Source organism: Halictus rubicundus, chromosome 9 (assembly GCF_050948215.1).
Source record: "Halictus rubicundus isolate RS-2024b chromosome 9, iyHalRubi1_principal, whole genome shotgun sequence".
NCBI lineage: Eukaryota > Metazoa > Arthropoda > Insecta > Hymenoptera > Halictidae > Halictus > Halictus rubicundus.
Window position 1 is genome coordinate 12,906,175 of NC_135157.1, and position 17,967 is coordinate 12,924,141.

The window sequence follows — 17,967 nt, forward strand, 5'->3', positions numbered from 1 at the left end:
GTAAACAAATTGCTGATTGGTTGCTGTTGTGACACAATTCCGCAAATTAAATCATAATTGCAAGTTAACTTGCATTGAAATTTCAACATCGAAACATTTCAATTGAAATTAAACTTTTTATTTAACAATAAAAGAAACATGGAACAATTCAATTTTTTACTGCAATTGTATTGTATTTGCGACATGAATAATTAACGTATATATACGAGTATGCTATAAATATGTAAATACTCTGTTCGAGGTCTTCAAAAATTACAATTATTTTTCAACGCGTACAATTATTTACTAGTTTGTGCTAGCGCAATCGTGATTTTACATGTGAACGAATATTGCTTAATCATAATCCTGTTGTAAATCCACGAAATTAGGCGCGAAATTTTGATGATATCTCCGGTATTTCAATGTTAAACGAAATAGATTATTGCTCTAAGATCTGAAAGATTAGAAAGAATATTACAAGTATATTGAACAATAAATAGTGTAACATGTAACAATATTATGAAACAAAAATCAATCGTTTGAGTTATAATAAGGAAGTAAATAAATGACGGTAACCCAACCTAAAGTTGTCATTGATGACACAATCATCAATTGTTGTCGGTAAAATGTACTTAAAAAATGAAGTGAGTTTAATACGTTTATAAAATTGATCGAGTGCAATGCTCATCAATGTAAACTTGTCACTAAAATAACAATTGCAATTGACAATTGCATATCGTACTCGTCTCAGCATGAAGATAGAGATACATCCACTGACTGACAATCCAACAGAAGCCTGGCTTGAACTGTCAAAGGAGCAAAAAGTTATTAAAATAAATGCTAAGCTTCCAACTACCGAAGCTCCAAATGACAAGGTTCAATTTTAACATTATTCTTTATTATCGTAACTCGTCCACCTAAAGCTAACCTAAAAATGTCAGCGTGTTTATTGACATAGTTACAATCGTATCTGCAATAGTAGGAAATTATAACAATTCTATTACTTATGGTTTGTTTAATCTTATATTTCAGCTTCGTGTTGTGTGTATGAGTGATACTCATTCTTTAACACCATTTATAAAATTCGATATACCTATGGGAGATGTCTTTATTCATGCAGGGGACTTTACAAAATGTGGTAGTTTACAAGAAGTTATAGAGTTCAATAATTGGATCGGTGAATAATTCAGAATACAAATTTTTACATTTAAAAACGTATTTTATTAATGTATACTGAAACATCTTTTCCGTAGGTAATTTGCCACATAAAAATAAAATTGTTATTGCTGGCAATCATGAGCTTAGTTTCGATTCTACGTTTACTCATCCATTTACGATGCACAGTAGTGGAGAACGTCAGAAACATACAGGGACCAGCATTTTGGATAACATACCTACATTGGGAATGTCCAAAGATACTTTGGAGGAAGCCATACAAACTAGGAATGTTAAAGACTACTTAACAAATTGTACTTATTTAGAAGATTCTGAAATTACGATACATGGAATAAAAATCTATGGCACACCGTGGTAAGTATGTCAAGGTACACGAAAGTATACCAGAATATGTAGACATTTTAGTGTCTACTATTTACTATTACAAAATTATATTTGTGTAATAGCCGTCTCTATCTTTATATAAATATTCACTTCTTCTCAGGCAACCAGAATTTTGTAAATGGGCATTTAATGTACCACGAGGAGAAGCCTGCCTTTCCAAGTGGGAGATGATTCCAACAGATACAGATATTCTTATAACTCATACTCCTCCTGTTGGACATGGAGACTTGTGTTGCAGTGGAGTACGAGCTGGATGTGTAGAATTATTGTCTACAGTGCAGAATCGAGTTAAACCAAAATATCATGTGTTTGGTCACATTCATGAAGGTATGTTTGATCTTCTTCTCTCATGTAACATGAAACTATATACTTCCTTTTTTAACAGGATATGGTATCTCATCTGATGGAAAAATAATATATATAAATGCATCAACATGTGATTTAAATTACTTGCCAAGTAATCTACCGGTGGTCTTTGATATAACACTACCATCTGGTTTTCATAAATCATAAAGATTGAGAAGCATAGTCATGAATTTCGTAATTGCATTTTCTACGTGAATAGGATGTTTAACTTAATAGAGAGTAGGTTTTTTAATTTATTGACCAGTATATTTTTACGATCTTTTCTACAAATTTTGTTCCTTTTCGATAATAGATATTGTTTAAAAAAAAAATGAAGATTACAAAGCGAATTTAATAAATTATAATTTTGTGATAGTACTAGTTACATTGTGATATTAAGAAAGTATTGAAATTCAATTTGTCATATACATTTTTTTTATGAATATAAAAATATGATTATTATAGTATTCTTATTTACATAAGGTAGTATGTAAATATAATATTTTTACTACTTAAATAGAATTTCAATTTGTATTAATTTAGAATATTGTTGACAATGTGTGTTCAAAGGAATTATAGGAATCTTATATGATTTCATCTATAAGATTCTTATAATATTTTATGAAGTCGTTGCACATAATACCATAGAATCTAATTGTTTATGTTACACAATCTTGCCGATTTGAGAACTTATATATAAGAATCTTAATTATACTATTAATCGCACAAAATATTTTATAATGCAATCACGAAACATATTGGTTTATTTTATAGTTTTTACAATTGACCATATTTCACCATTTTTCATTATGTATAATCAATTAAAAAACTATGATACAATTCAATAAAATATTGTAAAATTTGAGTATTATAGTGCAACATGTAGACCATAAACAATATATACATATATATTTATATATATATATATATAAATAAATATTTAATAGCGGAAGTGGAGCTAGTCTATTAATTTGATAAATAACTAATGAAATTATTCTACTTGAGGAGCACTTACTTCAATTACATTTCATACGAAATTATAACTTCTAATGCAATAAAGTATTTCTAAATACTTAAAACATGGTAAAAGATCAGAGTAATGGCATTCGTTTAAATTAACTTTATACTAAAAGCAATATAATAATTGTGTATATAACTTTTCCAATACATTAATAAAAAATTATAATTGCATTTTTTAAAAGAAATATTTATTATAATACCAAGATCAATAACAGATGGCATGTTCTGTCGAATTAAGAAAAGTTTGCACATAAACAATGTTGCATTTATATTGACTTATATTTTCATATTATATTGGTCCAAAGCTAACCGAGTACACGACTGTAAAGTCAGATTTCTCTCTGTTAAACGATAACAGAGTATATTCTGCAATAGAAATGCGTTTGTATAAATAGCACATTTTTGTTTTTCGTTTTAAAAAAGTTGTTGTAGTAAAAGATAGTAAAAAAAAATACAACGTCTTCCAACGTTATTTTTTTCTATTGCATATGATGTATTCAAACGTAATACCACATCATATTGGAATCGTAAAAAGCTAGCTTCCTTTTGATGCTTTATATGACCATATGTGAAAAATTTAACATGAATATTGCAAACTTTTTACACATGTTTGTAAAAATGAGATATGCCTCTAATGGCGTAATTACTTTGCACGAGTGTCTAAACCCACTCATTACAATACTTTCTATCCTGAATAACACAATCAGGATAAACATAACGTCAGTTCACATCATGACAACAGATGTACTGCAGCTTCAACGTCCTGAATACCGTTTAAATTGTACCCTAAACGAGACAAGGTGTTCTGCGTTTTTAAGTAGCAGCCTAGTAAAAATTTAATTATCTTTAAACAATTTCATTCTGAGGATTCTTGTTTGTATCTACAAATTGCAAGCTTATTTCTGATCAAACCAGACATTACACTTTATCTATCTAACGTGTCACTTTCCCACACATGTCTATATCAAAAACAAAAAATAAAGAAAGAGGAGCACACGTAGTTTACAATTTAAAGAAAAAAAAGAATATTAGCAGTTAATTCATGATTTTTCCTGTAGGCAAATTAGTTTAAACTAAACTATGGATAACAGTAAACAAATGTAAAAGACATACTCTTCTTGCATGGTTTCATAGAGTACATTATCAGGAAGATTTGGATCTAATACGGTACATTCGAAAACAGGTACGATACGGATTCACCATTGTGAGTCCTTCTTACAGCTTCAGCGAACATCATAGATACATCAATGCACTAAAACATAAATTACAAAAATATATGTAAAATTTTGTTATTATTAGATAATAAATTAGGTTATTGCATATGAAATGTCCGACTTTAGAATGCAAATGTTACTAAGTGACAATAAGAATTTGTACAAAAAATGTTAAATACTACATTTTTTACATTATCTTCTTACTTGTATTTTCGGGCAGTCCTTCATATGACCATCTTGAGGAATGGTATTTGTTACTACAACAGCTTCAAAGCATGCATTATTGATTCGGCTGATTGCTGGACCACTGAAAATACCGTGCGTTAAAATTGCGTAGACTTTTGTAGCGCCAGCTTCTAAAAGCTTCTCTGCTGCATGGCAAATAGTGCCACAAGTATCAGCCATATCGTCTACTAGAATGGCAACTCTATCCTTTACGTCTCCGACCAGTACCATACTGGCAACCTCGTTTGCTTTTTTCCTTTCTTTATGTATAAGCGCAAACTCAACGTTCAATCGGTCAGCGATAGACGTTACCCTGGTCAAACGAAATTGATATGTAAAATATAAACCGGAGATTTATTAGAAAATAGTGGATTTTGGTATTACCTCTTAGCACCACCCGCATCTGGGGAAACAATGATGCTGTTTCGCCATTCAACAATGTTTTCCTTAATCCATTTTAAGACGGCTGGCTCAGCGAATAAATTGTCAACTGGAATGTCGAAAAAACCTTGAATTTGACTAGCATGCAAATCCATTGTAATGATGTGATCAGCTCCTGCTACCGACAACATGTTTGCTACCAATTTTGCCGAAATAGGTGCACGACTCTGGAAAATAAATATTTATCGTTTTTTAATTCCATAAATTTATGCGAGTCTCTCAAGTCCATTTGCAACTGGAAATATCCTGCAATTTGAAAAAAATTGCTATTAAAAAGGTCTTTGTAACATTGCCAAAAGTTGTAAATCAAGAAATAAAGTACGGTAAAACCCAATACGTTGTCCATTGCAAAAAAAGACATGTCAAAGAACAAAAGTTGAAGAATTAATTTCTTAGAGGGGACAAAATATGAATACAATGGCCATATTTTGAACTATTTGTTATAAAAATACAATGTACACGTGTGTACATGAAAAAAAAATTAAAAGAAAAACGATATGTTGCAAATGCACCCCAGTTAGACTCAACAAAAAGTATAAGTAAAGCGGAATTCAAACTTATAGGTGGAAAACGGAACACAGTGCATTTTGATTCATGAATTTTTATACGGGGAAATTTTAGGACGGTGAAGATGTACAACAAACATGTCTAGTAAGTTTGAAATTATAACAAAAAGACATGAGAAACATATTGATAAATCGTTACAGTTAAAACAATATAACAAAATGAAATTCGAAAAATAATAATAAATGCATTGTGCTCGGGGGAATGATTATAATTGGACCATCTTAATAAACTTGTTTGTTGAGAGCATAAATTTCACAAAAGCTGAATAATGTTAACACCTTAACAAAAAATTGTATTCGCAAATCATTTAATTTTAAATTAAGGCTTCGCATACTATTAATGAGGCAACACAATCACAGTTTCGTTTTGCCAAAGCACTATTCTGTTAATTAGATAGGCATGTTTTTTCTTATTAGTATATTCGGACAATAACATGTTTAGCAACATAATAATTAGTACCCATATAACATACAGTTGTGTACCCCGTTATACGTACATAAATTATTAAAAATATATGTATAATGCTATTATATTAATATTTTGCCCTCTCATTCAAATATCAATATGCTTTGACCAAATATTTCATTCATTCATTCATTCATGGGGGTACCATTGTGCCATATAGCAACAATTATAAGTTTTGTTAGTCCTACAAAGAAAATTCTGTAAGAAACTAAAAAGTGATATTACAAATCGAATTGTTCATCGAGTTATAGTTACAAACGCTTCACTCGACAATCTAATTGCTCTTATACTCACTGTAGAGAGGTCGGGCACAAAATCCTGAAAATACCCAACTATTCAGAATCTTAATAGCATGTGTCATAAATCTTTTAACAAGAAGACTTATCCTTAACAGTCTTACAATACAATTCATTAAAAGCCTACAAAATACTTAAGAATTTATTTAAAAATTGTTTATCTATAATGAAGTTCATATTATTTTATTTATGAATGTTTAATATATATATGTATATATATATTTAAAATACCATTATATTATTTTGGTGGTATTGCATGCTCTATTAAATCTTCGTAAAATAAATCATTTTTCCTACATTTACATTTGTAAAATGATTACATCATGCAATTAATAATATTTGAAACGAATCGTAAGAATAATTTCTTTAATTGAGAAATTTAATAGAACAAAGCAGATTCGGTATGCAATGATGTAGGTCTTACAGTATCGATGCACGAAAGGCCCCCCTCGATGAATACTGGTTTTGCAATATTCAGACGGGTTATCAAACATTTGATAACCCTAGATTATTTGCCAAACGCAATGCTTCAGCTTATAATGTATTTGTTGTTTACTGCCTCGACAATTTGGTTTTGAATACTGGACATCAATATTATTCCTCGGAGGAATCAACAAATATTATCTGTGTACTTAGGACATTCTGTATGGTTCATAGTACTTTTTTTATACGAAATATAAAATGAAGCACTGCAATAATATTGGATGTATGAATTAATTGATGTTAATGTCCTCCAATTATTAATTCATGCAAACATGTATATGATTGAAATGTTTTTATCATTTTTTGTTCAGAATTGAAACGTATATCAAATTTTAGAGTTGCCTCCTAAAATTTTTGAAATAAATAAAATCGTGGTGTTGTATGATAAACCCTCAATTTTCTAAATTCATGCTATGCTATACCATTATGTGTAGGTGTGTAACACAAATTGTTCCCAATATGTTTTTAGAACTGCATGTTACTTTTCATGTAATTTCACTTATAATCTGATTCTCATCTGTTAGTTAGATTTTATGGAAATAATACATATTACATTGAACGAAATGAATATTTGATAGTACAAATCGTACAACTTGATATATCCCAATGAAACAAGCAAAAAAGTTGCAAGCACGTTTCATGTAACGATGAGAAATCATGTTTTGCGTTCCAAAAATGATATTGCTCCATTGATCTGTTGCAAAGCTATAAAACCGTAAATAGAGCATAAAAAGACCGCTACAAGTTACCCTGAATTTCCACTCGTTTGACTTCATGACAATTTGTTTCTTAGAATTTGAGTTGTCACCTCCATCACCACCCTGTGAAGATATCATAGAAAAATTTTACTTCTTCTCAAACAAGATACCCATCTATATTCAGTGATACCCTCGTTTTAATTACATATGTTTACAAAAAATGTAAACAGTCTGATCGCATTGTAATCTATTTTCATGAAATGTCTGCACTATGATTATGTCAAAGATACTTGTTTAAGGGGATAAACACATGAAAGTACATTTAATTACAAAAGAACTTGGGCATATGACATAAATATGTATCAGACACCTAAATAATGTACTAGTTTATGTAAATATTATTACTCTTCCCTACAGGAACAGCTAGTTTATTTACATATGCGAAGCAGTTTAATCGTGTTAATTAATGGCATACGTCAACTAGGTGATTGTTATATACCTAAAATATTAAAATCACTGAAGCATAGTTTCTTTCTATAAGCTGTTTAATTATATAAGTTTTTTTTTATGTTCACACAGTTCATTGGCTATAATGATGTTACGGAGTACTACTGCACACAATATATTTCCATTCTTTCCTGTACTAATAAATAGTATGAAATTCTAATATTAAGGGAGTATTCTAATCAAGCACTTTCAGATTCTTTTACTATAAAATTACAAAGACCTTCACTATAAAACAATGTCTATACTTTCGTCTATATTTTAATAAAGTTTTTTCATTTTTCTAAATCAGAATACTCCCTTAAGCTAAATAGAGGAATTAATATATTTTTTTCAATGGCAAAATATTAATCAATAAAAGAGAATATATACAAGTTTATGAATATGTAAATCTGTAAATCTGTTTACAGATATAGATATTATATATTAAGACAGATATCGCACACAAGTTACATCAATCAAAATGCTATATGATATATGATATATGCAAGTATCATATCCACTTGCATCAGTAAAAATGATTAATTACTGAATAAATTTTATATAAAGAACTGATTTGAGATAATATAAGTTCTTAGGTACAACACTGAACAAGAACTTCATATGTTATATAGTGAAAGTACATACGTGTATGTGCTAAAAGATAAGGACAGAACTGTAAGATCATTACTAATATAATTATATTAATTTTACAGAATTATTCTGTTAAGTTTCGTGATTATGCTATACTAGATCACAAAAATATGGTAATTATATTATCGAATTACTTTTTTTAATCAAACAGCTTACCTTATCCTTCTTGTCTTGTCTCGCATATGGGAAACAAGGGATTACTGCTGTTACACGCGACGCTGAAGCAATTTTGCAAGCATTGATCATGATCAATAGTTCCATCAAATTGTCATTTACTTCTCCGCTTCCACTTTGTACAATGTACACATCTTCTCCTCGAACGGATTCTCCTATCTCCACACTATAGTACAATTCAGCCATGATTATAATAGAAAATATTCATAATGAAATTATTACATAATCAACATAAACGAAAACCAGCATAAAATATCGAATGAAAACTTAATTGATTCGACAGCAACCGAGTATAAATCAATTAAAAAATTTATATATTCAATAGACACGACTATTTACGTTCGATCGATAATTTTATTTTACACTAATATATCGTGTGCTCGATAATACGCGTTATGTATTAATCAATTGACGAGCCGTGAATCGTTCTCTGTATTCTTGATATTCCCAATGAAAGAATGTTGTACTACATAATAGAAACAAACAAAGGAACGAACAATGGGGCGGCAGTTGAATACTAATTTTTCTTTTTTAACAATTACATAGAAGGATCTGATTTCTCGGCATTGTGTAGCAATACTCGCAGAGATTCATTGACGTGAGAATTCATTACGATGGTGTATTAATAATTGTACTAGTTGACCTTCAACTTAAACATCGCGGTTTAGTCGGCGCACGGGGAAACCGGCCTTGCGCGACAGGGTTGTTTGTACACCGACGAGGTTGATAAATTAACGAAAAAATGATTAATGCAACACGAAGGCGCTCGAAATTCTCTATCCGTAACAGAAAAATACAGCGGAAAGGAAGAACGTGAATAAAATATCGTGTGACACGTGGTCGAAGACTCTGTTTAAGGGAATGACAATAACGTGGTTATAGCGGTGATTGCGACCATTACCATGTTTCGAGGTTGCTAAATTTCTTGGTGACAACCTTCCCAATGTCTATACCGAGCCTGTCGACGATACGCTGAGCCAAATCCGGGTGCGACGTGCCACTGAAGACTTTGATGTTTGGCATTCTGCTTTGCAAAAGTCGTCCGCGAGAATTTTCTAAGTTTGCGCGTAACAAACTCTTGGCACGCACTGGCTGGGACACAGGCATCACTAAAACAGAAACCACGGATAGGCTATCCAATCAGGGAACATTTTCAAAACCGGACGTGACGTAACTGCTACGCTCCGCCCACCGAATGTCGGGTATAACCGCGTAAATGCTATTTCTTATCACGTGTTTCTATTTGTTACTGGCTAAACAGCGCATACCGAAATCAACAAGCTTATTTAGTAATGCGAGCGAAATTTATAATACCTTCAGTAGCGTCATCGACTACGTCTGCCATTTTTACTGCGATACTAAACCTCGAGTTTACTGTTAACTGTCACTATTAGAACGAAGCGTTTCAAATTGCGATTGAAATCGTGGTATTTCAAGTACGCGTACTCGTTAAAGTTAATTGCCCATATGTTATCTCGTTGCATTTCTTGAAAAAATTCGAAAATAGTCCGATAGTATACAATACGCATACACACACGCTATGCGATGATTAAAACCCGATTAAAGTTTCCCTTAACATTCTGGGGACTTTTGCGTGGTTTTAAATGAATAGTTAGTATCAAAATGATACATTTCAAGTTTTTACTGTAAATCATATTTCTGTGAGCACACGTGGCCGTTAAACTTTAGCGATAGGTTAACTGATTGCATTTCTTGCGAAATGGGAACGTCAGTAAATGTATGTATACACAGAGTTTGCAATTCTGTTATCATACGGTACGTAACGATTAAAGCGCAACTAAAGTTTTCCTTAACATACTGGGGATTTTTGTGCGATATTTCTCGGATAACTAATTTGATAGAATTTCTTTTTTAAGGTCTGCGAATAATTGAAATTCTATGGAATTTCAGTCTTCGCTATTCGCAATTTGGCGCCGTAATAAACAATGACGTGAACGTAGACGAAATTCACAAGGGTGACACGAGCGGGTGACAGTCAACTTGTTCCATCAATGTGGCGCCGGCGGCGATTGAATGATAAATTGGATGTGTCCGTGAGCGGAGATTTTGGCATAGAGCACGAGTTAGAACGATCGTTTTTCTGAATAGAAAGAGACAGCGAATTCGAGTACGATTACCTGAAAAGTTCGCGCACGTTGACGCTCTCAGAGAACTTCGTTAATCTATTTGAATGACGATGACAGTGTGCTGACCGTCTCATCGATACGGGAGCTATGGCGAACATTGCGGCACAGAGAATCAAACGCGAATTTAAAGAGGTTATAAAAAGCGAAGAGGTGAGTGAATAAATGGCATCGCATGATTTTATGGTATACTCGGCCCCCGTACGATTATTCTTTGAACGAATGAAAGTATTGAATACGCCTAACAATATCGTATGATTATTTGACATTGTTCCGAAGATATTTCGTGTCTAGCGTGACGAAAATGTACCGCGATTCATTGGCTTATAGAATCACCCGCGGACAAAGCGTACGCACCTGTTGTATAGTACTTTTGACTGTCACCTAATTCCGAAATTGTTATTTGAATTGCGATGAAAGGACGCATACATTGTATTACGTTAAACGAATTTTTCTATTCATTATTTTCAGTTAAGAAGAAATATGACTGTACATACATAGCTTGCCTGCATGTTACAGAGATACTCCAATGAATTAAAAAGATAATTTGATCGTGCGTATCGGCGTAAATTTGGATTTTTTTCTTTCGTTTTTTTTTTTTTTGGTCGATTAAGTTCGACCTTTACTAGTTTTTCGTAAACGTTTGTTTCGAATAGTACGTACCATGATCATTCAATTTCTGAGAGCACTGGCATTCTTGTTTGGTTTTATGTTGGTCTACAAGATCCATTTTGTATGCACAGTTACTTACATGTGTTTTGATGCAAACGTTTTCACATGTTTGTACATGAGCATGTTGCGTCAATGTATCACAATCTGTGTATCGTAACCATTTTCTTGATTATCACTACAGAACAGTAGGTCATTTTCTTATCAAATGTTGATGTCAATAGGTCATTGGTTATATACTCTAGACAATTTGAAAAATTCCATGCTTTACAATTTACAATAGAAGCTTTTAAATTGGTATTTAGAACATCAAACATCTCAATGAAACATTTATTATATATGAAATGTGTGCAATGAAGTGTGCAATCATTAAATCTTGCATACTCTTAGTTTCAATTGTTTATGATATAAGATGAATTTTATGTTATGCATACTATTGATATATTCAGTCATGTAAGTTGCCATTAAAAAGTTTCAAGTCGAACCGACTGTAATCGCCCCCCTTAGAAAACATTTTTTCTGCTTATGATTTCTGTAAACTATGTTGCAGGTTGCAAAATGCGCGATAAAGGTTGAATTAGTAAATGATAGTTATACTGAATTAAAAGGTGAGATCGCTGGTCCACCGGACACACCATATGAAGGAGGTAATTTTGTACTCGAGATTAAAGTTCCCGAGACATATCCCTTCAATCCTCCTAAAGTAAGCACTTTGTAAGTCAATATGATTAATATATGTTAATGATAAAAAATCAATCCTGTGCTGTTTAAGATTAAGCCAGATTAATATAACCTAAAACATGACAAAGCAATTTCTAAGTTATCTTTTCTCGAGTGGAGTTACATGATTGAATTCGTTCTTAGTGTTAAATAATTGTAATTTTCTCCATTAATATTTGTCACAGTACTAAAATAACGGTGAACATTTCATATACATTGAATTCTTGTTAATGTTTTTCTTTCATTTTTCATCATTTAGGTTGTGAAGTATACAAGTTACTCATAATATTGATATCATCATTTATTAAATATTTCTTTTTTCTTGTAGGTGCGATTTATAACAAAAATATGGCACCCTAATATATCTTCAGTGACAGGTGCTATTTGTTTGGATATATTGAAAGATCAATGGTGAGTAAGAATACATTGTGCAAACTGTAATGTGATAACTCAGTACTATGTATAATGTGTATCTAATATTTTAAATATGATTTCGCAGGGCTGCTGCCATGACTTTACGTACAGTATTGTTGTCATTGCAAGCTTTGTTAGCTGCAGCAGAACCAGATGATCCACAAGATGCAGTAGTAGCCAAACAGTATAAGGAACATCCAGAAATGTTTCGTCAAACTGCTAAACATTGGACATTTGTGTATGCAGGTGGTAAGTATACCAGTTCTTTCATTGTCGATGTATTTGAATTTCATTAAAGAATTATTTATAGGACCAGCGAAGATGCCTGATTTAGATGACAAAATAAGGCGACTAACAGATATGGGAATTGAGGAACACAATGCAAGGGTTGCTTTATCATCTTATAATTGGGATTTGGAACGTGCCACTGAGCAGCTCTTCAGTTAGTGATAACTGTATAGTTAATCTGTCATATAAAAGCACTGCTCATTTTGTCATTACAAAAAACTTCTGTAATACCACACTCAAGTATTGATACCATAGCAGTTTCATAATCAAATTCAGCACTTGTAACGACAATATTTCAATGGTAAAAAACATTCACAGGAAATTGGTTTAATATCCTTGAAATAATAGTCATTTATTTAACTTGTAAGATAGGCATGAAGAACAGTAACTAATAAAATCTGTTAAGTTCAACTTGATAGCCACGTTTTGAAAAGGAATCTCGCCAAGAAAAATTTCATCTTATGTTTATTGAAATTTTAATAATGTTATTTAAGCAACGAAATTTTTTATTGTTACAAGGAGGAAACAATGCATTTATCAAGTTTCTTTTAAAGAAAAAAAAATAGAGGATAGATTTACGTGTTGAGCATTCATTAAATCTCTTTGTATAAATAATTATATTTTTAAATCATTGGCCTTTCCTTTTATTCTACGAAATTATGTTTTATGAATTGGGTCGTTTATTTTCTTTCAGACTTGGTAAAAAATACAAGTTAACTTTTGCATAGCGCAGTATCGAATATCTTCTTGTTTGTAGATAAATATCTGTGCATTATTAATACAAAGATAATAATTAGTTCACAAACCATTATCGATTTTTTTTATAAATTTCTTTACAACGTATAGAAGTTAATCTTAATTAGACCTGATTGTACATTACTGAAATAGATAACAACTTGTTAGCGTTACATGAACTTTGTAAAAAGAATCGTAAACATAAATGCTGTATTATTAATATTTAAATTTGTACATCTTCGGTGATGGTTTATGTTTTAGTGCTCTATAGTTTGCTACATCAATTATATATACATTACTGCATATGCATAGATTTCCGTATCTGGAACTGGAGATGTACATTCCACATTTGAAAAGCAAATTACACACACGAAAAGTACTACTAATATCTACTAATTTGACTTGCAAGTAACTATATTAAACACAGTAACGAAGGAAACATTCTATTGCAAGTCACGTTGAACTTCCAGTTTGAAAATTTCCAAAAATACAGTTTTATATATATATAGCATATGTAATAGTATTTATAAAATTGAATGATTTGTGAAAAATTGCCGGTTTATAAATAATTTAAAAAGAAAATACAATGACCTATAAACTGAATAATAAAGTATCAGCACATGTAGAATACATTTCGAACTTGTTTAAAATACTATTTGTACAGCATTATGTGTATTAATCCCGTACATGTTACATAGATTTTGTTTAAATATAATTAAACAATATCATATCCCTGGCAGTGTTAAAGACGGAGTTTTACTACTTTCTTTTTTACATCTTTTTATAATTTATATGGAGGCTGTGTTAGAGGTGTGTTAATTAGATTATGAATTTTGATCAGATTTGAGTTTTAGAATTACTCATTTTTAAAATAATAAGTATACACGGGTTAATTTGTGAAAATGATTCGTTACAATATTTTTCGAACGTTCTAAATGTAATTTAATATTTCGAAAATATTAATAAATAACATTTTCAGTACTAGCATTGAAAGTACTTACACAAGTTCCCTTTTATCATACGATTTGCTTCTGCAGGTATAACAATTATCTATTAAAAAATATATGTATGTACACAGTAATCTTAAGTTCAATACACTGTTTAAACTACTATCAATCACATACTTCAGTATATATAAATATACTTTTATTCTAGTAAATATTCTCCTATCTTCTATTATCTTATTTCTATTATCTCATTTTTAAATACTTTTTGCAGCAATCACCAAAAATGTTTACTGAACCAATATTTCATTATAGAATGGTAACTTACGAATATTATTTTAGCTATTCTTAGTTAAGATTGTGCGCGCACAGAGAACTTCTGTACAGTCAACGACTAAAAACTTGTACTTGTAGACCTTCGTTTTCAATTATTTAGATTAGCTTATATCACATGATCTTATGCATAGAAGCAGTATTCAGACTTTCAAGTAGGAAATGCAGTGAGGAATTGAATATTGGCAATCATATTGTTACTTAAATTACGAATGTACGAGAAAACTTTGGATATGAATCATGGTGTATAAAATATTGTATTAGACTTTTTGTTATTTTCATGACAGTGACGCTTATCCGTGACTATAAATTCTAACTTTTCTCGCAGAGAGTGTTGCTAAGAATAAATTACTATTAACGTCGACTGCACACATATCAACAACAGGGTCAGACACTGGTAGAGTGTTCACTTGTTTTCCGGTAGACATGCTCCACAAAGATATACAACTTGTGGATTCTTGATGTGCAGCTACTAATGTATCATTCTCAGTATTTATGTAACATGGTCGAGACAATAACTGCTGAGAGTTGCCAGCATGAAACGTGTGTACAACATTACAGATAGTCGATTCGTCGTTACCTTTTTCTATGGTACACACTATGTGTCTAGCATGTGGTTGCCTTGCATTTGGACGAGAAGATATTAGAGCATGATTGTTCTTCTCATCGTAACACACAGATACAAATGGCCCTTCAAGAAATATTTGCTTCGGTACATATTTTGAATCTTTCTGTTCATATGCATAACACGTATTTAAACGACATGCAATAAAACCTCCTCGACTAATGCCGCTACCAGGATTAGAGGGTACTGTTGCTAAAGAGACTACCGGTGATCTGTCGCCAGGGCTGTCCAAAGTTTCTACAGCTCCATAAGTTTGCCTAATATCGAATTGTGTGATAGATCCATTTTGGGCACCAGCAAAAAATATATTTGGATTATCGCCTGACCAGCAGCAACTCCACAGTGGAAAATCCGTTTGAAAAGTGTGCATAACGATATGATTTTGAATGTCCATCAGTTTCGCGCATTTATCAAAACCAACACTCAGCAATATCGAGTGTTGGGTCGCATTAAACGTAAGGTCTCTTATGACTTGCGAGTGTAGAAAAATAAATTGGCGCGGTTGAAACTTATCCGAATCGATCTTTTTAATACCGTAACCCGAGAATAATGAATTTGTTGATTTCTGAGAAACAACTAGGAATCCGTACCATGGATTATAGTCTAGTACACGGCAACCACCATCCTTGCATATCTCTATGGATCGCTCTAAATGGAATTTCTTAATTACATGTTTAGAAATATTTTGGCTGGAGTGCAGACTTATTTCTGACTGTTGACTTTCTAACTCGGATATACGATTCTTCATACTAGTTATTTGTTGCTCAAACAATTTCTGCCTAAGAGCAAACTTTGACAATTCCATTTCCACACGATTCTTTTCAGCCGTGGCATTGTTTAATTGTGTTTTTAACGTATCTAATTCGGCAGTGTCTATCGATGTCAATTTCTTGGCATACAACATTCTAATGTCTTTAACAGCAGCTTTTCTATTACATTGGGGACAACGGCGGTTTGCGCTGTTACAAGAAATTTGTAACCATTTTAAGATGCAACTATGTCCAAATAAATGTCCACAACGTAAACAACACAAACGATGCTCTCCTGAGCTAGTCCATAGGTCCATACATATAGGGCAAGACTGATCAGAATCTACATCAGATTCATCTAAAGTTTCTTCTTTTGGTTTCTTTGCCTTTGATTCATCGTCATCTTCTGTAGTACCAGATATAGACATTACATACACAATACATAACATATTGTACGAAACAGGTATTATGTATATTAAATGTTAAATAACTTACTCGTATCCTCCTCTTGCTCTTCAGTCTGTACTTCAGTGTCAGCATTGTCATTGTCATTACTATCGGATTCTTCAGAATGATTTTCTTCTGTACCTTCCATTTCTGGATTATTGTCACCTACAGTTTTCAATAAAAAATGTCACTTATTAGTATAATTACATTAGTAAGGATGTTTCCAAAATCCTGAGAATTTGTTTCTTATACATTCCAATTCCTTCAAAATTAATATATCATTTTTCGACGTAATCCTAATTTATTGATGTTTGGAAACATCCCATTATAATCTACAGACACGCACAAAATTGTGCCTACATTTGCCTCGAACTATATAATATATGAAAAGAAGTATAGAAGCAGTTGATAAATATAAATCTTTATTTCCTTAATTGGTTCTTCAAAGAACATAACTTGTTTTGTATATTACAGAAAGTAACTTACAAAATACAATTCTTTATGACATAAAAGTATATGAAAGTGTTCCAATAATTTCCGAGTACATCTATAGACACGTGTAGATTTAAGAATAATAAAATCACAACATTTTGTCATAAATACTACCTATATATAACTGATTTATTGTGAACACTTACTGTAGTCCATAACCTCCATTTTATAAGAATGTAATAGAAAATACGTATGTGTAAATTTGTACGAAATTAAAGTAAATTAAATTAGTAGAGCAAATTAGATTAGATTTCTTCTTCATGGAAGACGGAATAACATCTCTTTTATCTTGTAATCGAAGTGGTACGTCGTTGACAACAAGGATGTTTACATACATACATATGTACAATGGAATTTTCACATGACCTTTCCAAACGAAAGTATTGCAATAATTCCATTAAAAACTTGCTTTCACATTGTACACAACAAATGTACTACTTACGCTATTATTTAGCTCCGATATTAATTTATTTCAATAAACTTTACACGTCCTAACGTGATGTGTTTGTTTTACAGCTACATAAGCTTGTGAAGCGTATAAGATCGTGAATTATATTACAACTAACTAAATAAAACGATGTGTTTATTTACGACGTGATGTGTTTATTTCACATCGAAATACTTTATGTAATACAATACTTTATTTCCTATTACAAAGAATTGTAAATATGTTAAACAATAAGCAGTCGTACACAAACACTCGTAGCGTAGACGCAATTTTTTCGATTTTACCACAGAACGTTACACTTTCAGTCACTGTTTTTTATATAATTAGTGTTAATTAAATTAACGCTTTCAAATGA

General features: G+C 31.5%; 4 protein-coding genes across 9 annotated transcripts; 2 read left to right on the plus strand and 2 right to left on the minus strand.

Annotated features, from left to right (window-relative positions):
• Positions 1–441: 441 nt before the first annotated feature.
• LOC143356921 (metallophosphoesterase domain-containing protein 1) lies at positions 442–3,341 on the plus strand. Its single transcript, XM_076792979.1, has 5 exons — positions 442–854; positions 1,012–1,156; positions 1,233–1,509; positions 1,640–1,866; positions 1,925–3,341. The coding sequence occupies exons 1-5, from the start codon at positions 732–734 to the stop codon at positions 2,050–2,052; spliced, it is 900 nt and encodes a 299-aa protein (XP_076649094.1). The 5' UTR covers positions 442–731; the 3' UTR covers positions 2,053–3,341.
• Prps (phosphoribosyl pyrophosphate synthetase) lies at positions 1,838–11,928 on the minus strand. 5 transcript variants are annotated; one of them, XM_076792975.1, is made up of 8 exons: positions 11,412–11,928; positions 9,506–9,713; positions 8,587–8,770; positions 7,345–7,416; positions 4,728–4,951; positions 4,323–4,656; positions 4,018–4,156; positions 1,838–1,939 (listed from the first exon to the last, which is right to left on the minus strand). In XM_076792975.1, the coding sequence occupies exons 1-7, from the start codon at positions 11,476–11,478 to the stop codon at positions 4,064–4,066; spliced, it is 1,182 nt and encodes a 393-aa protein (XP_076649090.1). In that variant the 5' UTR covers positions 11,479–11,928; the 3' UTR covers positions 1,838–1,939; positions 4,018–4,063. The 5 variants fall into 5 exon arrangements, with proteins under 5 accessions (XP_076649090.1, XP_076649092.1, XP_076649089.1 ...); XM_076792977.1 differs by lacking the exons at positions 1,838–1,939; positions 7,345–7,416 and adding an exon at positions 6,111–6,134 and having other exon boundaries at positions 3,085–4,156; XM_076792974.1 differs by lacking the exon at positions 1,838–1,939 and having other exon boundaries at positions 3,085–4,156; positions 11,412–11,927.
• On the plus strand, positions 10,764–14,558 carry Ubc4 (ubiquitin conjugating enzyme 4). The gene is made up of 5 exons (XM_076792980.1): positions 10,764–10,901; positions 11,968–12,120; positions 12,466–12,548; positions 12,637–12,800; positions 12,862–14,558. The coding sequence occupies exons 1-5, from the start codon at positions 10,839–10,841 to the stop codon at positions 12,996–12,998; spliced, it is 600 nt and encodes a 199-aa protein (XP_076649095.1). The 5' UTR covers positions 10,764–10,838; the 3' UTR covers positions 12,999–14,558.
• On the minus strand, positions 13,283–17,742 carry Rfwd3 (ring finger and WD repeat domain 3). 2 transcript variants are annotated; one of them, XM_076792971.1, is made up of 3 exons: positions 17,607–17,742; positions 16,721–16,837; positions 13,283–16,631 (listed from the first exon to the last, which is right to left on the minus strand). In XM_076792971.1, the coding sequence occupies exons 2-3, from the start codon at positions 16,818–16,820 to the stop codon at positions 15,145–15,147; spliced, it is 1,587 nt and encodes a 528-aa protein (XP_076649086.1). In that variant the 5' UTR covers positions 16,821–16,837; positions 17,607–17,742; the 3' UTR covers positions 13,283–15,144. The 2 variants fall into 2 exon arrangements, with proteins under 2 accessions (XP_076649086.1, XP_076649085.1); XM_076792970.1 differs by having other exon boundaries at positions 17,311–17,742.
• Between the last annotated feature and the right edge of the window lie 225 nt (positions 17,743–17,967).